Source organism: Staurois parvus, unplaced genomic scaffold (genome assembly GCF_062004578.1).
Source record: "Staurois parvus isolate SC_StPar_1 unplaced genomic scaffold, SC_StPar_1.0 ptg000668l, whole genome shotgun sequence".
NCBI classification, from domain to species: Eukaryota; Metazoa; Chordata; class Amphibia; order Anura; family Ranidae; genus Staurois; species Staurois parvus.
The window spans coordinates 4,511,654-4,536,386 of NW_028318464.1; the positions used below are offsets into that span (position 1 = coordinate 4,511,654).

At 40.0% G+C, this 24,733-nt stretch overlaps 1 protein-coding gene across 2 annotated transcripts in view; it reads right to left on the reverse strand.

Annotated features, from left to right (window-relative positions):
- Positions 1–345: 345 nt before the first annotated feature.
- LOC149447863 (galectin-4-like) overlaps positions 346–24,733 on the reverse strand; it is an 86,724-nt gene continuing 62,336 nt past the window's right edge. Inside the window, exons 5-13 of one of the 2 annotated variants that reach the window (XM_089651983.1) lie at positions 23,837–23,872; positions 20,139–20,165; positions 14,307–14,345; positions 14,132–14,164; positions 5,367–5,405; positions 5,192–5,224; positions 3,544–3,632; positions 2,113–2,278; positions 346–2,035 (exon numbers count right to left, since the gene is read on the reverse strand). In XM_089651983.1, coding sequence (XP_089508109.1) covers positions 1,892–2,035; positions 2,113–2,278; positions 3,544–3,632; positions 5,192–5,224; positions 5,367–5,405; positions 14,132–14,164; positions 14,307–14,345; positions 20,139–20,165; positions 23,837–23,872 — 606 coding nt within the window. In that variant the 3' untranslated portion in view covers positions 346–1,891. The remainder of the gene's footprint in view (positions 2,036–2,112; positions 2,279–3,543; positions 3,633–5,191; positions 5,225–5,366; positions 5,406–14,131; positions 14,165–14,306; positions 14,346–20,138; positions 20,166–23,836; positions 23,873–24,733) is intronic. The other variant, XM_089651984.1, reaches the window with a different exon arrangement.

The window sequence follows — 24,733 nt, forward strand, 5'->3', positions numbered from 1 at the left end:
GTAATGGGTGCTGAAATGAGCCTTCTAATGTCTAGCATCCAACAATGGTACCTGAAGAGGTGGCACCCCAGAAACAAAATCTTGACACAGCACTTCAGGATCTGCTCCAGTTGAGGAATATGAAGGCAGCTGTTGATGGGGATGCTAGAAGAATCACATCCTAACACCCCTTTGGCACTACCCCTGTCCATGAGAGAGACCAGGTAAAGGTTCTGGCTACACCAATTAATACATTGGTTTTGAGTGGAATGACCCATTAAATACCTCCTCTGACTCAGAGATTTATATATAACATAGAAAATATTTGGTAGAAAAAGTAAGGGTATAAAATACTCCAATACACCGTTTAATGTGTTGCTTAATTTTATTTGAGTCATCATAATTTAACTAAAATGTATAATGAAAACATATTGTTAAAAAAAGAGTAATCAATAATTTCAACATAAACTTTATAAAAAGAAATTATTCAGCATAATATTAGCATATCTGATTATACAATAGAAAACATTGTTGCATTTTAATTCCTGGGTTCATATATAGTCTTTTTCTGGTCTCTAGGGGGTCATGTCGGCTGGCCAGAATGGAAAGTCAGATTAGTAACCATTGATCACAAAAAATACAGAATAGGCAATCTTCAAATAGGAGGCAGTAAAATCACTTCTATTCAAAATTCAAATTAAAGCGTAAATAAAGAATAATTGAAGGGCTGTGGATTCACTTTGCAGGAGAAAATGCTGTTCCAGGCTCTGTCCAGTGATGGTCATGTGACCAAAATTCAAAGCATATTCTCATGTGATCTGTGCCAAAGGAGTGGATCACAGTTCAGACTGGCCAATCATCCCCTTCAGTAAAGATCATTCAATTAAATGCATTGGTTTCAGTCACATGACAGGCACAAAAAGAAGATAAAAATACATTTACTTTATGCAAAGTTAGCCTCTCAATTACTCTTTATAGGCATGCATCTCAGCAAGACTGATGCACAGAACGGCTGCACCTCCAAGCTTTCAATGCCAGCTCTCTGGTGAGTCATATGTACTGTATGTACGTGAAACAGTTTAACCAATAAAACACTAGCTATGGTATTTTTGGCACTGGATGATTTGTTTTCTAACTAACTTTACAAGATGTATTTGCTCACCCAGTAATGTATGATACATTTTTTTGCCAAAATGATTGCTCAACAGTCATGTAGGGGACATTTGAATTACATTGTTTTGCAATTACTTCAGTTTTCATACTTGCAATAATAAAAATGCAATGCCAACCTCTAAGGCAAATCCATGGCAATGCCAAATGTTTTGAACTGATCTATGCCTGACTAACCAAAAGTAATCTCCTGCTCCACACACACACACCTTATCACAACTTCCTAAGAATGAGAATAGAAATACCCTCCCACCTGAATGCCAGTTCCATGCATCTCCAGAATTGCACCATTGGCAAACTGTGAGCAGCAGAAGGTCACTTTTTGCATATTCATTGATTACCAAACTGGCAACTCAACCCTAGAAAAGTGTCTGGAGTCTATGGTACTCAAAACTCTGAAATCCAAAACAACCTGCTTTTTTGGCCTTTCATGGACTAGATGATAAATTAATAATATCCATTCAAAATGATCAAAACCTCCAAGGTCTTTATTTATTTTGATGATTATGAATGTATCAAGTCTGCGGAATTCCAAAGAGCAGGGTTCTGTGTGACACGACACAACACTATCGGTTCACTATACTTGACCTTAAAGTCCAGCTTTCAAATGAATTGTCTTGTTGCCCCCAAACTGTACCAGGTGCTTCTAATTTACTGTGGCGAATATTTTTTAATAACGTACATTTCTTAAAATAATGTGTGTTTTGGCCACACTCTGATAATTATCTTCATTCAGTTGAGGTCAGTACTGCACATATGTTAAGGTGACGTTTCCACCGATTTCCATCATGTCAATCTGGTTGGCAGGCAGACGATGGACATAGTTGAAAAGTTTTGATCCATTGGAGTAGACACCCAGTACTCCTCCCTCATTTCTGATTTCCATCTGTAATTAAAAGTGACTGTTTAGATAAGGAGGTCCTCAGATGGGAAATTCAGGTGTCTACTATGTGCATTTCTCACCTGAAAAATTTGCCCTGGATAAAATGGCATGAATGCGAGCTGCCTCTCTTCCGGACCCCAGGTACCCCTGGTCTGAGTGTTCCTTACTATTGTACCTTCATTAAAGCGAGGGTTGATATGTAGGTGGATATTATTTGTTCTGCTACTCAGAAGGTTGACATGGAATCTACAAAATTTAAACAGTATAAAGTAAATGACTATATACTACATCACATCAGTGTTGTGCACACAGAAAAAATGGTAAGAATGTTCCATATAATCTATTGGTATTTGAGTAAGCAACCATAAAAGGAACAGGTAGCGGTTTTGTACATTTCTTTATTATTGTGAGGATATAGGACACAAAATTAAAAAAATATATATTTTTTCTTTTTTTGTCCAGTAAATATGATATATTATAGATTAAGTTTACTTTAAATGAGCTGGTGGAGCTTTGGGCTTTTTTCACACATGTATCTCTATTTACAGCCTATTGAGTAAAAAACCCTGCAATTTGCTCACACAAGTAGATGACTTATCACTGATAACTTATCCCTTTTTGGTTATCTTACCTCAATGCTTCAGACTGTGTAAAGGAGACACAAGGCAGGCAGCAACAGGTGGTAAAAAATGCCCCCCCCCCCGCAGGAGTTTATTTCATAATGTACTAGTGTGCACAGCATGTTAGCACTTTATGGCACACTTACCTGTCAATTGATCCCCTCCAGCACTGCAGTGTCAGCACTCTTGGCTGTCATTGATGCTGCCATCTTCTCTTGGGTTCAGACACTTTTGCCAATTGACTGGCAAGGCTTTGATAAAGTCACTCCTGCACATGCACACAGGAGTCCTGGCACAGAGCGGTGCCATTAATATATGCTGACAGGCAGGAGGAAGCAGATATTTACTTATTATTTTATTACAGGTACTTGTATAGCACCGACGACCTTAGTGCTGCTAAGCGCTAACCACTTAGCCACTGTGCTGTCAATAAGGTTTCTTCTGTCATAAATCCTGCCTCTCAGCGTTTTTTTTTTTTCTTCTCATAGTTTAATGCAACTTTATCACTAAAGAAAGCTGTACAGAATTTTTAATATGTATGGCCAGCCAGATAAAGGATTTGAAAGAAGATCCAAAACTGCATACCTTTTATTTAATAGCATGTATCTAAAAATAGCGCACTACTGCATTTTCTATAGCACACTCATGCCTAACAAACGTTTGTAGAAAAGTCAGACCTGTCTGTGTTGTCTCAATTCAAATAATCATACCTGAACTAAAATGGTAGCTGAATAACTGGGGCTTAATATGACTGTTTTTTGTAGGGCAACACAGAGAGTTCTGTTTCAGATATTTTCATACATGAGGTCTATAGGGTTTTTGATGAAGGCTTGGAAACCTTAGGCCAGCCAATTACCAAATAAAAAGTGCTGATACACTGTAAGAACGTACCTGTCTGCTCCAAAATTCACATTTCCTGTAATCACAATGTTTCGGGTATTGGCAAAACTTGTTGGGAAAGCAGCTTGAAAAGGCATCACCTAGATAAAATAAAAATCAGCTTTAATCACTTCAAACTGTATGAAGTTTTAACATGTTATTCTACCCTAAACTCATATCTTCATAATGGTGAGTCAAGTTACCTTCTGGGTCATTATATCTTTCATATATATAAATTTCACATGTACTCTGGCTACTGCTTTGTTAGTCCAGTCTGAGGATTCTGCTCAGCTCATCAGTCGTTAATCATCCAAAGAGAAAAATCTGGGACAGCCACACTCCTCATATGCTTTTATTGATGAAAATGCACTGTACACATCACATCACAGGGGAAGAAAGCAAGAGATAATGTGTTTTGTGCCTAAGCTAGCACTTAATCATAAGTGATTTAAGTGCTCTTGCTTTTCTTTCCCTGTGATGTGTACAGTGCCCTTTCTTCAATTAAAGCATTTGAGGAGTGTGGCTATCCCAGATTATTCTCTTTGCTTGATTCCAGCAGTTAGATCTCCCTGTATAAGTATCTGACCACTCAGCTCTGCACCATGTTATTGTACCTAATGTAAAACCCACCCACCTTTTCCATAATACTCATCAGGAGGGCTCTTCCAGATACAACCCAACCATATCTATCCAAAATTGAAGTAATGCTATGTGATCTATCCTTGAAAATAGTTATATATGTTGTAGAACATTAAAATGAGGATGATGGCCTTATTCAGGTCTTGTGAAAGGAAGCCTTAACCAATGGAAAAATTGATGAAAGTGGATTCTGTTAGTTATGCATTTGTGTAATGTTTACAATTTTGTGAGCCTGATTGGCTGTAATGTTGAAGGGAAGGGCTAAGACCCTATTTTGTGATGTTCTAGGGGCTGATAAACAGAATGTGAGGATTTCAAGCTGAGTAATTCCCACCCTCTCTGGTCAGTTACCTTTGTCACAAATTTATTAGAAGTTAGTTATGATTACTGAATTTTTTATCCTTAGCTGGGTTATGGGGGTAGTTGGATATCTGTACAACACTCATGGTAAGGACCAGGGGTGGACTGACAACTCATGGGGCCCCCGGGCAATAGGGGATCCTGGGGCCCCTGTGTCCTTGCCCAAACTCAAAAAAGCCTATGAAAAAGGTACCAGGGGCATCTCATGGGGCCCCCTACTGACCCCGGGCCCTCGGGCAGTGCCCGAGTTTCCAAATGTTCAGTCTGCCCCTGATAAGGATATTTAGGCTGAGGTGATGTTATCATTTAGGTATGCTAATCCCATACCTTGGACTAGCACTGGTTTGTCTAGTAATGGCTACATGATATACACTGTATTGTGCTGAAAAGTTAATTTGAACTTATAGAAAGCATGTTCAATTGTAGCCTAAGTTGGGCAATGCACCAGTTTGGTGGATTTATTCAATAGTTGTTGTTAATATGCTTCTCAGCAGTCTAGAAAGATGCTCATTTAATGGAACAATCCTGTAGTATACTAGTGCATATTTAGAATGTAAAAGCTAACGTGATTGGTAGAAATGGGCAAAACCCCAACTATCACGGGATTTGTTACACCATCCCTTTATGACCAAAGTATGTATGAAAAATAACCTAAACATACCGGATTATGCACCATTGTAGGTCCTTTCTGTGGCTGAAATGATATACAAAATATATTATTATTGTCAAAGAATATAATTGCTCAGGATACTTATATGGTCATTAACTTATTATACAATTTTAGCTTTGTCACTTTGAAAATGCAGTATTGTTTTACAGACAACATGGAAGCTTACCTTGGCTGCCCCAACCATTGCAAAAGTCAAACTTTGTGCCTGGAACAAATGTAAATGATGTAATAAAAAATATGTTTATGGTGTCCCTTTTTATACATCTGTAATGTGTCTAGTTCTAAACCATATATATTTTAGATTTACCACTAAACCTAAAGTTACAGAGATTAAAGCTACTTACAAAATTCATAGTACCAACATTTGACTTTCAAACAAATTTTTAGACTATTTGTTCTTTAGCCAGTACATTAAACTATACCTAAAACAAAAATATATTTTTTTATTTTGGTTAACATGAGAGGACTTTTTCTTCAGTCTCTGTCCCTGCTGGGGAGATTTACCCTCTCTATTGGTCCTGTTGACCACACTGTTTCTGGGTTTGAACATGAGGAAAAATTTAAATTTTTTTAGTTGTCACTTCTTGTTGTGTCTCATGAAAGGAAGTCAAGCAAATCTCCCCAATAAGATACTGTGGGGAGTCGCGGAGACATACTGGATGCCTTTATCTGCCATTGTGCTCTTGCTGAGCTTCCTGAATGAGCCTGTGCCTTTTTAAGGAGGAGTGGGCTCTCTTCAGGTACACCTGCCCTTAACCTATCTATAAATGCTCCAATTTGGAGACTTTCAAAAGTATAATGTTAGGACCACAGTATACAGAGGAGCCTTGAGTAGGCACTGCTGTTTACACATATACACTGCTTAAAAAAAATCAAAGGAACACTTTTTAATCAGAGTATAGCATCAAGTTAATTAAACTTCTGGGATATTTATCTGGTCAGTTAAGTAGCAGAGGGGGTTGTTAATCCGTTTCAGCTGCGTTGGTGTTAATGAAATTAACAACTGGTGCATTAGATGGGCAACAATGAGATGACCCCCAAAACAGGAATGGTTTTACAGGTGGAGGCCACTGACATTTTTTCCCTACTCATCTTTTCTGACTGTTTTTCACTAGTTTTTCATTTAGCTAGGGTCGGTGTCACTACTGCAAAAAAAAAAAAAAAGGGGGGGGGGGGTGAAAAAAGAATTCACAAGAAAAAAGCGGTTACATTATGGACATAAAGTGATACCCAAAAAATTATGCTTTATTGCAAGATTTGCACATATTTAGACATTTAGGTAAATACCACAGTTAGCAATCACCACAAGATGAGACAATACCAAAAGAGCTAACCTAAAACAAAAAATAAGGAAAATAAAAGGACGTCATGACCGGTCATGTATATGATTGTGCTGTAACGACAACGATACAAGGTCTTGTGTATCTACAGCACAGGCACATTGGAAACACCACCATGTAGGGGATGTACACAAATAATCTGAACATATAGGACTGTGCATCAAAATTGCAATGCAAAACATAGGTACCAATGGAACATATGGACTGAGGAGCCCAGCTAGACAATGCTTGAGATCTAGTATAAGATCCATCGCAGGGCATGAATTAAACCGAAAAATATACGCAACAGATAGATGTGCACATTGCTGCTGATATGTGCGCCAATAGAGATATTAAGACTAATCCTGTCATAAATCAAAAACACTGTCCTTAAATGAAGATTGTATGCCTTATTGAAAGAATTCAGGTAGATCGAGACTGGTAGGCTGAAATCAGTGTCCAGATATGACACAGGGTGAAAATGGAACTTTGGAAAAAAACTTGATAACAATAATGACTTCTCCATATGGCATCCGTCAGCTGTAGTTGGAATAGCAGGGCCCTGCCGATATGGTGTAAAGATTCTTCACTGCCAGCATGTGGACTAAATGCCTCCTTTAATTTATGGCTGACATGGAAACAATATGGATATCCACACAGTATAGTGGAAGTGGGGTGCTGCACACCATCTAGGAAGTGTGGCATAATGTCCCCATCCTGTGATAAATAAGTAACATGAGAGAAAGTCAATATGGCAGTCACTATGCAGCCTCAAATAGAGGAGGCCCTAGGGCCGTAATTCCTTTTCAGTATAGACAGTGTTCCACTCACCACCCGTGCAGTGAATAAGGGACAGTGCACAATATCTCCTGTTAGGTTCAAGTCCCAGATGCAGCCGCCAGCATCAGGACTGTTGATAAGTTGGCTCCGCTTCCATCCAGATACACATGTAGATTGATGAACGCCCAGCAAGAGCGTGTGTTTCCTTGTCCATTGCAGGGCTTGGTGTCAGGGACGCCAGAGCTGGCCTCGATCGCGCAAGGTTTGCGCGTGCGCGGTGTGCCCGGCCGCACTAGCGTGCGAGCATTGGGACCTGGGCACCCACAACTGCAGCGGCGCTCGCGCATGCGCACTCGCGATCGCAGACGTGTGCCTGGCACCAATGAGGGCGCCCTATTTAAAACAGGTCAGGTCTGACTCTAGCTGCTGTATGGTCTTACCTGTATCCTGAGTTTCCTGTATTGCAGATTGCCTTGTTGCCGACCCTGCCTGACCCTGATTTGCTGTCTCTCCTGTTCTGATTCCTGGCTTGTCTGACCATTCTCATGCTTAACCCTGCACGTTCTGATGTCCTGTTACCGAAGCTGGCTTGTGACCTGTTTATCCTTTTGCCTACTGATTTGGTACCATTCTGCCTCCACCGTTACCGACCCGGCCTGCCCGACTCTGCTCTCACTACCTCCTCACATCAGGCTCTCACCTGCTATACACCTCCAGTGGTGCTTCTACCACAGCTGGGTGAACCCAGGGGCCGCGACCTGGTCTCGGCCTGCTCCAAGTCCATCCCCACCATCAGGGGCCCTGGTGAACAAGCAGGTTGGGACTTAGATTCCGCGCCATGGGGGATTCCGGTCTCTGGAACTCTAGAGGCTACCACTGGCAGGGACATAACACTTGGTGTATGGCGCCAATGTGCCGGCCAGTACTGACGTGATGTCAACGCATTTCGATGATGAGCGGATCTTACTCAGCTTCGTTAGGACCAATAGAAAGCATATGTAGAAATTCCACTTATATCAGGCCTATCTCCACCCATATATGCAAATACAGACACAGCAAATGATTCCATTGGTAAACAGATAAAAAAAACTGTCATTATAGCAATAATTATGCATACCTAGCAATTATCAGGGTCCTGTCCATGACAGAAGTTCTGGAAGATCTGGCGTTTCTGCCAGTACTCTGCATGGCCGCAGAAGGACACATCAGCCTCAGTCTTTATAAGGAGGCTCATCACTTCCTCAAGTTGCTGGATGATCTCTAGCTCCCCGTGCCCTGTTCCTGTTTCCTGTGATTTCGACCCGTGATTTCTTGGTACCGACTCGGCTTGCTCCTGGACCTGTCTACTCTGCCTTACCCCTGATCTGACCTCAGCTTGGCTTATGGATACTCTCTCTCTCTCTCTTGCTCCTCTGTGTATGAACTCGGCTATCCCATCTGACTACGTCTGCTCTGATTCCCACCTGGTACCTGACTTGGCTTGAACCGACTACCCAGTAAACATCTAAATCCTGGAAGGGCTTGCATACCACGCACAGGCGCCTCCTGTCTGCAGACCTATCTCCGTGCACCGGCTGTACTTCTGAGTGGACCACCAACCAGCACTCCTACAGGTGACCTGTGCAACTTTGGGCCTGACTCCCGCTGTCCCACTCTCAGGGGAGTCCGGAACTTAGCCGCAAGGGAAGCTTTCTCTCCATTGGCCTCTATCACCAGGTACGTGATAGCAATACTCACAGTGGAAGTTAATATAGTTATATATACCTTAGCTATATATGCAGGGAAAAATTGGAGATGCTCTATTAGTGGGAAAGAGAACTTTTTAGTCTAGTCTGATCTCTTTTGTTTCCCTATTGATGCAGAAACACTTGGAGATCAAGTTCAACATTTAACCCTTCAGGATATATGGTGTCAAGCTTATAGATCCAATATTTTTCACGTTTTAAGAGCTCCTTATCAAAATCACCTCTTCTCTGTGGGAAATTGAGGGCATAGATTCCTTTGACCCTGATACCCTCTAGTTTACCCCCATGATACCTTGAAAAATGTTGGGCAAGATTACTTTCCGATTCATTAGATTTACTATCTCTAAAATGTTCTATACATACTTTAATTTGCCTTTTCGTTTTACCAATGTACATTTTGTTACATGGGCAGGTTAACATATATAGTACTTTCGATGCAGAGCAATTAATGAGGCTTTGGATTTTATAATAGGCCTTATTTTCAGAATCAGAAAACCTATCTGTGCGATCTACAAATTTACAGATCTGACATCTGCGATAGCTAAACATCCCTTTTATGCGTGAAGTAAGCCAAGTAGATTGTTTTAAAGGTTGATAATCAGAATGGATAAGTAAGTCACCAAGATTTGGTGCTCTTCTAGCTACCATTTGCAGACGATCCCCTACAATTCTACCTAACTTAGGACACTGTGAAAGAATCTTCCAATGTTTTTCCAAAACCTGTTTAACTTCCTTCCATTGTGCTCCATATTGAATTATCATCCTAACTGGTTGGGGATTCTGTTTATCTACATTGTTGTCCTCCTTGGAGGACAGCAAAGTTTTCCTATCAACATTATATGCTCGTTTTCTTGCCTTCCTAAACTGAGAATGAGAATACCCACGTTCTCTAAATCTCTTATATAGATCCTGTGCCTCCATTTTAAATTGATTACTATTTGAAGAATTTTTACGACACCATAGAAACTGTCCAATAGGTATACCCGTAATAAGGGAACGTAGATGGTGACTTCTAGCCTCAAGTAATGTATTAGCCGCAGTGGGTTTTCTAAAGGTTTTAGTGACTAATCTACCATTCTCAAATCGAATATTAAGGTCTTGAAAGGAAATTTGACATCTGTCATGGACAAATGTAAGTTTAATATTCAATGCATTATGATTTAATTCGTCCATGAACCGACTCAAATCCTCAATAGACCCTCTCCAAACAAGGAACACGTCATCAATATATCTCAACAAAATCTGTACGTGAGTGAGAAACATTTGTGACCGATACACAAATTGTTCCTCCCAATATGTAGACATGCATACGCTGGGGCTCAAGGTGCTCCCATACTTGTGCCTCTTATTTGTTGATGGAAGCTATTATTGAACTGGAAAAAATTATGATGCAACATGAAATCCAATAGATCAATAATGAACTCATTCTGTCCACCCATTTCTGGATAAAAAATGTCCAGAAAGTGACGGGCTGATTTAAGACCACATTCATGTGGGATGGACATATAAAGTGATTCAACGTCCACCCCAACAAGGATGGAATTTTCTTCAATTTCCAAATCCTGGATTTTAGCAAGGACATCCTTGGTATCTCTCACATAGGATAAATTGGGAACCATATCTTTAAGAAAGAGATCAATATATTTACCTGTTCTTTCTAGGGGACCCTGAATTGCAAAGACTATTGGTCTCCCTGGTGGGTTAGACAAATCCTTATGAATTTTAGGGATTATATAGAAGGTAGGAAAATTAAATTCCTCAATTCTGAGATATTCATATTCTCTTAGTTAGTAGGGCAGCTTCTCTTCCTAGGGATAATGTAAAGTTAAGTTTTTTTAACCAAAATGGGAAAAGGGTTAGTACCGTATTTTTCGCCATATAAGACGCTCCGTAATATAAGACGCACCCAATTTTAAAGGAGGAAAATCTAGAAAAAAAAGATTCTGAACCCAATACATATAGTAATTCATCCCCCATATAGTAATTCATCACCCCTATAGTAATTCATCCCCCCTATAGTAATTCATTCCCCATATTGTCTCAATTCACTTACCTTTGCTCCGCGCGGTCCTCTCGCCGTGTTCCCGCGCCGTTCCGGTCTTCAGGGCGGACTGTGAGAGGAGAGGAGTTCGTCACGCTGCCCCGCCTACATCCGTAGTTTGCCCATTGCTGATCCACGAGCAGAGGGGGTGATGACGTCAGCGCGCACCGCCGGGTGTACTAAGATGGCCGACCGCTCCAGAGATAGGCCAAAGCCGCGGCCTTTCCTACGGCTGTGGCCGCGTCTCTCTATTCGTCGTATAAGACGCACCAACTTTTCCCCCCCAGTTTTGGGGAAGAAAAAGTGCGTCTTATACGGCGAAAAATATGGTATCTAGTTTACGATATGTAATATGGTCACCTAATTGACGTTTAACTTATTTCACGTATCTCTGTTTTTTCAATATTAAAACATTTCCACCCTTGTCGTTTCTCTTAATAATATCCTTAGCTTCTTTTAATTCTTTAAGTGCCTTCCTTTCTCTCTTAGTGAGATTATCACCCAGAGGCATTTTCCACTCAAGGCACTTTAAATCTGCTGACACAAGGTCTAGAAATGCTGCAATCCTTTTATTACTGTGTATTTTTGGCATTTTTGTGGATCTAATTGCTAAATCCACCTTCCTAATTACATCCAGGTGGCCAATTTCATCATTTTCTTCCTGATCACAAAATCCACCCTCCTGTGCTAGCGAAACAAGCATTTCCAAGGCCTCTTTGTCCTCCATGTGTGTATCTGAGTCAGATTCACAACCAATCCCAGGTCTTTCATGTACCAATCTAAGAAACACTTTCCTTAGAAATAAGTTGACATCTTTAAAGGCCTCAAATTCATCCATGGGGGTCATAGAAGAAAAGGACATCCCTTTATTTAATAACATATGTTCCTGTTTAAGTGGAACGTCAGTTAAATTAATGACTTTTTGATCACAAGGATTGCTACCTACTATCTTCTTTGACTCCTTGTTCTGCCCTTGCCTTCCTGTTGCCTCCCTTTTATCTGTTCCTCCTTTCTTTTTTGGATTCCCTTTCCTGTCTGGGATTGATCTACCGAGGGTAGACCTCCATCCCGTTGATCTAAAAAAAGATACCGATTTACCAAGGCTCTCTGAGTCACCTTCACTAGATGGAGTTTCTCCAGTTGATCTAGAATGAGAACGAAAAAAATCTACCTTTAGATCGACTTCTTCCTCTTTTCATAGTGAGATCAAATATCTCACCTGTTTCCCAATCTTTAAGATCTTGTTTAAACTTAGTTTATTTCTGTATTCTGAGATTTTTTTTGTACCCTCTCAACTTCTTTCCTAAGTTAATTTTGTTTCTCAAAGCTTTCAGTAGTTTTAAATGGATCTAAGCGATTAACACTTTCCCTAATAGCTATATCGAGTTCCTCCAATTGCAGTTTCTTTTCTTCCACAATCCGTTTAATACCACTAATCCCTTGTTCAATGCACAAGGCCTTCCATTTGCTCAGAAATCTTTAATTATGTAACCGTTGAGCAGGTACTACTTTACTACTTAAACCACGAGGAATAATATTTTGTTTGATGTAGGCTTCCAAGAAACATACATCCCATTTCCGATTCAGATGTTTAATAACTAATTTTTTATGTTCTTTAAATCGGATTTTAATGTATTCATCCTCAGTAGTTATTTTTGAACTCTCAGCAAGGAAGGCTCTGTACATTTCTTGTTCAATCTCTTCCCCAGGTATAAATGCCATAGGTAATTTCTGACTGTGAGCACCGGGCAAATTCAAGAAAAAAGTAAAAACCCTTAGACTGTGGCAACGGGTAACTTAATAAATAGTCTCGGCCTCTATGGCCTCTATAGAAACTGCTCTGTTTGTCCAGTCTGAGGATTCCGCTCAGCTAGTCAGCCGTTAATCATCCAAAGAGAAAAATCTGGGACAGCCACACTCCTCATATGCATTTATTGAAGAAAATGCACTGTACACATCACATCACAGGGGAAGAAAGCAAGAGATAACGTGTTTTGTGCCTAAACTAGCACTTAATCAATCATAAGGGATTTAAGTGCTCTTGCTTTTCTTTCCCTGTGATATGATGTGTACGGTGCCCTTTCTTCAATAAAAGCATCTGAGGAGTGCGGCTATCCCAGATTATTCTCTTTGCATGATTCCAGCAGTTAGATCTCCCTGTATAAGTATCTGAATACTCAGCTCTGCACCATGTTATTGTACCTAATGTAAAACCCACCCACCTTTTCCATAATACTCATCAGGAGGGTTCTACCAGATACAACCCAACCATACTGTATCTATCCAAAATTGAAGTAATGCTATGTGATCTATCTTTGGGAGTAGTTATATAAGTTTGTTAAAATGAGGATGATGGCCTTATTCAGCTTTTGTGAAAGGGAGCCTTAACCAATGGAAGAATGAATGAAAGTGGATGCTGTTAGTTATGTATTTGTATAATGTTTACAATTTTGGTGAGCCTGATTGGCTGTAATGTTAAAGGGAGGGACTAAGACCCTATTTTGTGATGTTCTAGGGGCTGATAAACAGAATGTGAGGATTTCAAGCTGAGTAGTTCCCACCCTCTCTGGTCAGCTACCTGTCACAGATTTATTAGAAGTTAGTTATGGTTACTGAATGTTTTTTATCCTTGGCTGGGTTATGGGGGTAGTTGGATATCTGTACAGCACTCATGGTAAGGACATTTAGGCTGAGGTGATGTTATGTAGGTATGCTAATCGCATACCTTGGACTAACAGTGATTTGACTAGTAATGGATACATGATATATACTGTATTATGCTGAAAAGTTAATTTGCACTTATAGAAAGCATGTTCAATTGTAGCCTAAGTTGGGCAATGCACCACTGTGGGGGATTTATTCAAAAGTTGTTGTTAATATGCTTCTCAGCAGTCTAGAAAGATGCTCATTTAACCATAATGGAACAATCGTGTAGTATGTAAAAGCTAACGTGATTGGTAGAAATGGGCAAAACCCCAACTATCACGGGATTTGTTACACCATCCCTTTATGACCAAAGTATGTATGAAAAATAACCTAAACATACCGGATTATGCACCATTGTAGGTCCTTTCTGTGGCTGAAATGATATACAAAATATATTATTATTGTCAAAGAATATAATTGCTCAGGATACTTATATGGTCATTAACTTATTATACAATTTTAGCTTTGTCACTTTGAAAATGCAGTATTGTTTTACAGACAACATGGAAGCTTACCTTGGCTGCCCCAACCATTGCAAAAGTCAAACTTTGTGCCTGGAACAAATGTAAATGATGTAATAAAAAATATGTTTACGGTGTCCTCTTTATACATCTATAATGTGTCTAGTTCTAAACCATATATATTTTAGATTTACCAATAAACCTAAAGTTACAGAGATTAAAGCTACTTACAAAATTCATAGTACCAACACCATTTGACTTTCAAACAAAATGTTTAACTATTTGTTCTTTAGCCAATACATTAAACTATACCTAAAACAAAAATATATTTTTCCATTTTGGTTAACGTAAGAAAGGACTTTAGGATTTGGACCCTGTCAGATTTTTTTTCTTCTGTCTCTGTCCCCGCTGGGGAGATTTACGCTCTCTAATGGTCCTGTTGACCACACTGTCTCTGGGACTGAACATGAGGAAAAATCTAAAATTTTTTAGCTGTCACTTCTTGTTGTGTCTCATGAAAGGAAGTCAAGGAAATCTCCCCAATAAGATACTGTGGGGAGTCACGAGGACATACTGGATGCCTTCATCTGCCATTGTGCTCTTGCTGAGCTTCTAGAATGACCATGTGCCTTTTTAAGGAGGAGTGGGCTCTCTTCAGGTACACCTGCCCTTAACCTACAGTCAGGTCCATAAATATGGGGAAATTGACACAATTCTAACATTTTTGGCTCTATACACCACCACAATGGATTTGAAATGAAACGAACAAGATGTGCTTTAACTGCAGACTGTCATCTTTAATTTGAGGGTATTTACATCCAAATCAGGTGAATGGTGTAGGAATTACAACAGTTTGCATATGTGCCTCCCACTTGTTAAGGGACCAAAAGTAATGGGACAGAATAATAATCATGAATCAAACTTTCCCTTTTTAATACTTGGTTGTAAATCCTTTGCAGTCAATTACAGCCTGAAGTCTGGAACGCATAGACATCACCAGACTCTGGGTTTCATCCCTGGTGATGCTCTGCCAGGCCTCTACTGCAACTGTCTTCAGTTCCTGCTTGTTCTTGGGGCATTTTCCCTTCAGTTTTGTCTTCAGCAAGTGAAATGCATGCTCAATCGGATTCAGGTCAGGTGATTGACTTGGCCATTGCGTAACATTCCACTTCTTTCCCTTAAAAAACTCTTTGGTTGCTTTTGCAGTATGCTTTGGGTCATTGTCCATCTGCACTGTGAAGAGGCGTCCAATGAGTTCTGAAGCATTTGGCTGAATATGAGCAGATAATATTGCCCGAAACACTTCAGAATTCATCCTGCTGCTTTTGTCAGCAGTCACATTATCAATAAATACAAGAGAACCAGTTCCATTGGCAGCCATACATGCCCACGCCATCTTGTGGTGAACCCTCTGTATTCACTCTAGTGAAGTCTTCTCTTGATTGTTGACTTTGACACACATACACCTACCTCCTGGAGAGTGTTCTTGATCTGGCCAACTGTTGTGAATGGTGTTTTCTTCACCAGGGAAAGAATTCTTCGGTCATCCACCACAGTTGTTTTCCGTGGTCTTCCGGGTCTTTTGGTGTTGCTGAGCTCACCGATGTGTTCCTTCTTTTTAAGAATGTTCCAAACAGTTGTTTTGGCCACGCCTAATGTTTTTTTTGCTATCTCTCTGATGGGTTTGTTTTGTTTTTTCAGCCTAATAATGGCTTGCTTCACTGATAGTGACACCTCTTTGGATCTCATCTTGAGAGTTGACAGCAACAGATTCCAAATGCAAATAGCACACTTGAAATGAACTCTGGACCTTTTATCTGCTCATTGTAATTGGGATAATGAGGGAATAACACACACCTGGCCATGGAACAGCTGAGAAGCCAATTGTCCCATTACTTTTGGTCCCTTAACAAGTGGAAGGCACATATGCAAACTGTTGTAATTCCTACACCGTTCACCTGATTTGGATGTAAATACCCTCAAATTAAAGCTAACAGTCTGTAGTTAAACACATCTTGTTCGTTTCATTTAAAATCCATTGTGGTGGTGTATAGAGCCAAAAATGTTAGAATTCTGTTGATGTCCCAATATTTATGGACCTGACTGTATCTATAAATGCTCCAATTTGGAGACTTTCAAAAGTATAATGTTAGGACCGCAATATACAGAGGAGCCTTGAGTAGGCACTGCTGCTTACACATATACACTGCTCAAAAAAATTAAAGGAACACTTTTTAATCAGAGTATAGCATCAAGTCAATTAAACTCCTGGGCTATTTATCTGGACAGTTAAGTAGCAGAGGGGGTTGTTAATCCGTTTCAGCTGCGTTGGTGTTAATGAAATTAACAACTGGTGCACTAGATGGGCAACAATGAGATGACCCCCAAAACAGGAACAGTTTTACAGGTGGAGGCCACTGCCATTTTTTCCCTACTCCATCTTTTCTGACTGTTTTTCACTAGTTTTGCATTTGGCTAGGGTCAGTGTCACTACTGGTAGCATGAAGCGATACCTAGACCCTACATAGTTTGCACAGGCAGCCCAACTTTTCCAGGATGGCACATCAATACGTGCTATTGCCAGAAGGTTTGCTTTGTCTCCCAGCACAGTCTCAAGAGCATGGAGGAGATTCCAGGAGACAGGCAGTTACTGTAGGAGAGCTGGATAGGGCCGTAGAAGGTCCTTAGCCATAAGCAGGACTGGTATCTGCTCCTTTGTGCAAGGAGGAACAGGATGAGCACTGCCAGAGCCATACAAAATGACCTCCAGCAGGCCACTGGTGTGAATGTCTCTGACCAAACAATCAGAAACAGACTTCATGAAGGGGGCCTGAGGGCCTGATGTTCTCTTGTAGGCCCTGTGCTCACTGCCCGGCAGCATAGAGCTCAATTGGCATTTGCCATTGACCACCAAAATTTGGCAGGTCCACCACTGGCACCCTGTGCTTTTCACAGATGAGAGCAGGTTCACCGGAGCACATGTGACAGACGTGAAAGGGTCTGGAGAAGCCGTGGAGAATGTTATGATACCTGTAACGTTGTTCAACATGACCGTTTTGGTGGTGGGTCAGTGATGGTCTGAGGAGGCATATCCATGGAGGGTCACACAGACCTCCTACAGGCTAGACAATGGCACCCTGATTGCCATTAGGTATCGGGATGAAATCCTTGACACATTGTCAAACACTACGCTGGTCAGACCCTACGCTACAATGCCCTGGTCCAGATCTGGAAGGAAATACCCCAGAACACCATCTGTCATCTCAGGAGCATGCCCCAATGTTGACAGGCATGCATACAAGCACGTGGGAGCCATACAATCTGAGTGTCATTTTGAGTTGCTGCAATGAAATTTCAGCAAAATGGACTAGCCTGCTGCATCATTTTTTTCACTGTGATTTCCGGGTTGTCTTTGAATTCAGTCCTCTGTAAGTTGATAATTTTCATTTCCAACAAACGATAAGGCATCCTTACGTTCCTGGCACATTACCCAGTTCATATCAGTATAGATATCCAGCATTATATTTTTACCCATTAAGATCTGATGTGTTTTCAAAGCGTCCCTTTAATTGTTTTGAGCAGTGTATTTGCAAATGTGTGTAAATAAAACCTGTCTTTGATAAGAACTATTAGGATCAATTTTTATTTATTTATTTTTTTAATTTGTGGCTGAGAGGCCATATATATATATATAATGTGTGTGTGGCTGGCAGGAAGGAGTTAATTAATCCACTGCTATAGTGATCCAATTTGGAGACTCTCAATTCTATAGAGTTAGGACTGCATTTTACAGACTAGCCTGGGCGTAGGCACTGTGGCTTACACATATATTTGTAAATGTGTGTAACTAAACTCTCTATCTTTGACATGAATTGTTAGACAGGGTCAAATTTGTTTTTTTGCAGGCTAGTGGGTAAGTGTGCTGGGAAAATTTTGTTTGTGTGCACTGTGGAGCATCAGCCTGGGGAAGGATTGAAATGGGGGATAATTGTAGAGGACAGTTAGTTGCCCTACAGCCCTGTTTTATAACCAGGAGAGATGGGTTTTTGGTGTCTGAAGAGAGAAGACCTGTGTGGAGCTTAAATCTCACTTGAAGACTTGCATGACTGAAACTTTCTTGGTTGGTGAGCCTGGTTTTTGGGGTTTGAATCTGTGCTGAAGCTAAGCACATTTTGGCTTCTGTTTGAAAACTCTGTATTGTGCTGACAAGAAGCTGTTTCAGCTTTGTTTGAACAGAAGTTGAAAAAGCCTGTTTATTTTTGTTTTCTGACCAAAAAAGCAGATTTTAAGTTCATAGACCTATATGACAGATGCATTTTTTTCCTCTTTTGATGCTGACAACACAAACAGGAAAAAATAAAAAAAAAAAACAGAAAAAAAAATTAAAGAATAAAGTTGACCTTTGTAAAAAATAAATAAATAAAAATAAATGCACATCTTTTTGCAGGTTAAAAAAAAAAGGTTAATTTATTATTTTTTTTTAATAGCCTGTAAAGCATTGTATGATGAGCAGATCGTAGGTGCGGTATCAGGCTCCTCCAGACTGTCATTGTAGCTGTCTGCCCGTACATTGTATAGGCAGGTGGTTACTGAATGACAGGAAGCATCACTGAACTACAAGAGCAATCATTGGTGCCCTGGTAGTTCATTGAGAACTACAAGCCATCACCTGCAATGGCTGATGGCAGTTGTAGTTCTCTCATTCACAAAATTCTGTGAATGAATGAAGCGGCCGGGTGAGCAGAGCCCCGCAAGACTGAGTTTTTTTTTTAATTGTGACAGCGGGTGCGGGGAGAGGATCCCCAGCCCACTGTTACAATGTGGATTGGGGAGGGGCTGCTGAAACCGTAACATGTTACATGTTACACCCTGAATAAGGGTGTTACATGTTACAAAAGGTGAACTTATCCTTTTAAGGGTTTTACCATTTCCTACACAACCCAATGTAAAAAGAAAATTTTGGCTTTGGATATGCTTTAAGTAAAAGCATCATAAAAAGACTAAAATCAAAATGTGGACTATAGCTGAAATTGTGGTCCATGTTATTTTGGCTGCAAGTTTTATACTACTCTTTAAAGTCAGCGATGTGTTTGAATACAGAACTCCCCAGTACGTCAATTTATTAATAGATTTATCCTTTATCAGCCAGTAATTTAATTTAATTTGCTGTTATCAGTGTTTCCATTTGCATCTCCATATACTGAAAGGGATGGGCAGGGATCTATAGTTTTTAATTTGCATGTTAGATACTCTCCAATAACCTAGACATAAGATAAAAGTTCAAAGTATCTGTATATCATGGTATTCATCATTAAAAGCTCATTTGTACTAAAATAAGTTCCCCCTGAATTCCTCTGCTATATAACAGGCACCCTCCAGTGCACATACTCTTCCTTCATTTCCACTGGTAACTAATTGAAAATCCCAGAAGTTCTAGTTATGGGACATGCATATTTTACTGGCCTTCCGTAATACAGAACTACTGAGCAGATAAACGCCAGACCTGAATGGCATCAACAAGTCTGGTGACTTGCAAAAATCAAATTTCTGGGACAGCTGAAGTTTGAAAAAGGTTTTCAATAAGAACCAGAGTTAAAGATGGTACTCTCTGTACTCCTGGGTGATGGTTTTGGTCTTTTATTTTCACTACTTTTTGAAGACCCTACTTACAGCTTTTCTGGGACTTTGTTTAACGTTTCTGTGAGTTTGATAGCAAGGATTACAGATCTTACTGACACAGCTCTACGGGGATATACCAATGTTATTTGGAAAATGATGTTGCATGATATAATGAATATGATTACTGTTACCCATTGCTCTTTCTCTCTCTATTATTTATTTTCCTATTCATCTCAAAGTTTTGTTAGTAAAGCTTTCCAGACTTACCATGGGTGCTCCATACATTGGTGGAGCCTATAAGAGGAAGCATAATAAAGTCAGTTAATATTAGGAGGGAGGGTATCACAAAGAATCAGGTTATGTAATGCAATGTTAGCAAGCAAGCTAGCTGTTAAGCTCCATGATTCAAAGCTTGTAAAGGCAAATGTATTATCTGTTCACATACTATATCATGCCAACAATTAATTTGTCTTTACATTACAACACATGGCAGCTCATGTTATTTGTTAAAGCAGAGTTTCAGTCATTTAATTTTTTTCTAAAGGCACCCACATGAGAGTGGCAGCTTAGGCAATGCAAGTTGAGATCACCTGTACTTGTAATCCTTTGCTTTCCTTATAAAAAAATAAAATTACTTACTGCACCCTCATATTGTGAATGCTGTCATCTTAAGTGTGGGCACCTGAAGCCCGCTCAGACATTCTTTCAGGAAATTGTGCAGCTGGCTACCCACCATGGACTTCCCGTTCTCTCTCCTGCGCAGTGTGAAGAAGGCGTGGCACTTTCTAGTGCCTGTGCAGTGTGAAGCAATCCCTGCTATCATGTCACTTCTGGTCTCATAATCACACGAGATTTTGGTATTAGGCATTCCCTAGGACTGCTGGGATAAATGACGCCAATATCCCAGAAGCCTTAGGGAATGCCTGATGATGTAATAGCATAGGCAGCTGGGACAGGAAGTGGAGACAGAAATTATCGATTAAAGGTATTTAGGAAAAAAATATACATATATATTGTTATGCCCTCACTATACGTGGTTGAGGTATAATTAGACAGACAGATAACCCTTCTCCCTTAACAACTCATTGATGCAGGCGCTAGGCCCTCTTTTCAACTTTTATTGCAGGGAAGTTAGAGTAAAACTACAAATGAAAGAAATAACATTCAATCAGTGTATACAATATACAAAATATACAGTCCTGACACACTAGTCTAGCTAGAGAAAGGGTTTTAAACATACTGGCGATGTTTACGTTAGGCTGACAACAGAACTGCAGCTGAATAAGTGTGGAGTCCTCTGGAGGAGATGTAAGATGGCTGCTAGGAAATGTCTCTAAGACCTCATGGTAAAGACCATAGGATGATGGGAAAACTACGTGGCTTTTAAGCAACAAAATGTGTATCTACAGGAAATATTCTGTAAAACTGTAATTATACAAAAGAGCCACTAAATGGAGAAATTACACTTTACCTTACATTCCATAGCATAATAAATTAACAATGGACATCACATAAACATATGCTGAAGGCATGACTATATATATATATATATATATATATATATATATATAGCCAAAACGGACTGTGAAAAGGGAGACCATTGTCTTTCAGGGGAGAAAAAAAAAAGGCTGGAACTCCGCTTTAAATAAGTTGTGTAAGCATAATGTAAAAGAAAGCTGCCAACGTTTCTATTATATCAAGAGTTTTTATACATGTCTGTTGTCACACCTTTTACATGGCTGCCTATGTCTTGTAGCAGGACTGGCATATTAGTAATCTTCTTGTGGCCAAGGTTGCATTTTAACATGATAATGGGGTGACAGGTGGTAGGCTGCATTTAGACACTGCAGTCTATGGAGAGAAGGGAGTCATACAGAGGGCATGGGATTGTATCAGATTGTACCATTCAAAAAATATCTATCAATCTCACCCAAAATGTTGTCAGTTGATAACTTCCAATGCTCTCTGCTTGTGCTACATTGTTCTGAGGATTACAGAAGCCCATCCAGCTACATTTTATACATGAGGACAGGGGGAGAGTCCAGCATTCCTGGCCTGTTCTTTTTGCTCTGACACAGATAGATAAATGAGTGTTGTCATGCTAGAATGGGAAATGTTACTGGCAAAATCCCCAAGTAAAAAATGAAAGAAGAAGCCTAAAAAAGTTTTTTTTTAAAAATGCAGCCTTCCACATCTAAGGACTGGAAATCTGCAATATATAAAGTGTTATATTATGGGTTTAGACATACTTTAAACTGTGTGTTTAGTCTATAATTGCTCCTTCACTATTTCCAATAATGTATATATTAAAATATTAATAAGCTGAGAAAGCAATAAGCATGTCTACCGCAGCACCGCATAAGCAGTCCAGATTTACCAGCCAAAACCTAACTGCAAAAGCATAAGTGTCACAGTAAAGAAGTATGTTCCAATACAATAAAAGTGACCTTCACCTAAGCAAGTGTTGTCTGTTAAAAGTGCCAACAGTGAGGGTTAATGGCTTAAAGTGTACCTGTATTTATTTTTGGCAAGCAATATGCAGAGCCAAATTGTGTATAGAAATAAGACATTGTTCTTGCTTTTCTTTTTACTCAGTCAATAAGAAATGGATGTATGTTGGAAGAATGATGTTAAATTCTCCTAATAACATTAGGTTTCACCACCAGTACAACTGAACCTGCGGAGCCCAACTTTTTCCATGAGTATAGAAGCAGACTGGGCTGTAGAGGAGTAAAGCAAGCCATAGATGATTCGATTTTCTTTCCTTCCACCATTAACTGTATTGATGGGGGAATCCCTCTAACAGGGCTATTGTGTTCTGCTAGCGGGGAGCCATCCTGACAGACAGAACACAATGATTACTGCTAGCAGCTAAAGCCACCGTCAGTAATCACATGTAAAAAATCTGACAGGCTGACTTCCGGGATATTACCGGAATCATTACACCTCTGGAATCCTTATTCTAGAGATGTAAACAAAATGCAGCGTGTGTTATGTCATATTCTGAGTCACGCATATTGCGTCCTGCATTCACCGGCTTCCAACACCGGTGCAAGAATATATAGATCTGCTGCCCCCTGACCTTTCTGATATACAGTGTGTATGCATGTGTTTGAGTGTGGATGCAGTGTATATACTGTATACTATGTACATTACCCACTCTGTACCCCTGCAGGGGTCTAGGATGGGTAATGCACATAATGCAGTGCAGGGGTCCAAGGTGGTTAAGGTTCATAATTCAGGGGTCCAGGGTGGATAATATACATAATACAGAGTTTCTGGAGTGCGTAAAGTGTACAGTTCTGAATTCTGGGGTCCCATGCTGAGCGGCTGCCCTGCTGCTTCGTGAACACAGAAGGTCACATGTTCGGCACAAGCACCATTCAGAGAATGATTTACATACATTGAGAATGCATTTTTTTAGTGAATGCAAATCATTCTACGACTGGGAAAGGAGGAGGGGTGTTCACGTCACAATCTCCACTTCGTCTAATCAGAAAACAATTTGCGTTTAAGAAAATTAATTCTCAATTAATGCAAATCATCCTCTGAATGGTGCCCAAGTTCACTATGCAGGAAGAAAACTGCTCAGCATGGAACCCAGAAGCTAATGGTGATCACTGTAGTAGCAGAGTCTACTAGAGTGATTTCCAAGTTTGCAGGGATCGCCCAGGTATGGCACATACCAAACTGGACCAATTTAACTATGCAAAAATATGCATACCTGGAATTCACCTTTAACTGCACATATCTTATGAAAAAATGTTTGTTGAAATGAAATATCAGGGGGCAGGATCTCTTTAAACACAACACTTCCAACATACGCTAAAACCTTCATTTTGAAAGGGCCATATTTACTCTCTGCCATACTGTCCTCCTTCACAGCATTGTGTTTCCTACTAAATTACAAGTACACAATAAGAAAGAATGTTAGTGCATCTACCACTGCACAGGCACATACTCACTGCACATGGAGTGTATGGCGGTGGTGCAGAATATTCCTAAAATTATAAACAATGGCCATTAGCTTTAAAAAACAACTCCAAGCAGACATATATACAAACTTCTTGTAATATCTGGCATATTCTTTTAAAATCATATGTTCATTAATCCAATATAATAACCTAATTTTTTCTCCCTCTTGCTCTGCTACATACTTGGTAGGGAAATTTAAGATGATGCTTGCTGAATCACATGGTCAACTGCTGTTTCGTAACAGTGCCAGCCATCTTGGAGATATATCAGCCAAATGTTTGCGTTACTTATTAGAGGTATACTGTATATCTGGACATGTCTGAAACCTGGTAAACATGTTTTGAGAAGAAATACTCATCCTATGACTTCTAAAATATTGTCAAGGACATCCCAAGACCTCATAAGCAGCCAGGAGTGGTCAACACCCTGCCAACCTTATCTTGGAGAGGACATTTGATGTATATGGACTTACCTAGTGGAAGATAATTGGAAGTCATTAGGTGTTGTTAAACTATAATGTTTGAGCTAGCTTTTTATCTTGATTGCAGAGTATATTAATCCGTACAATCACAGGGGCATTTGGCGATCTTTTTGGCTTGTAAGTTGACCCCCCCACGTGTGTACAGCATGTGTGCCTAGTAAATGTTTTGCTGATTTGCACCTACTCACTGGCAGTTGCTGTTTGTTCTAGGAAAGATCCCTATTCCATACCATCTGAGATTTGAAGTTGGGGTTGCTGTGAGAATATCTACTTTTTAAATGGATGTTCAGAAGTGTGATACACACTCTGCTTATAGGAGGGTGAGAGATCCAGTGGGCAACACCGGTATGGTTACTACAGATTCAAAGAACAGGCAAGAGGTGGAGCAGTGGCACAAGGTCTGCAG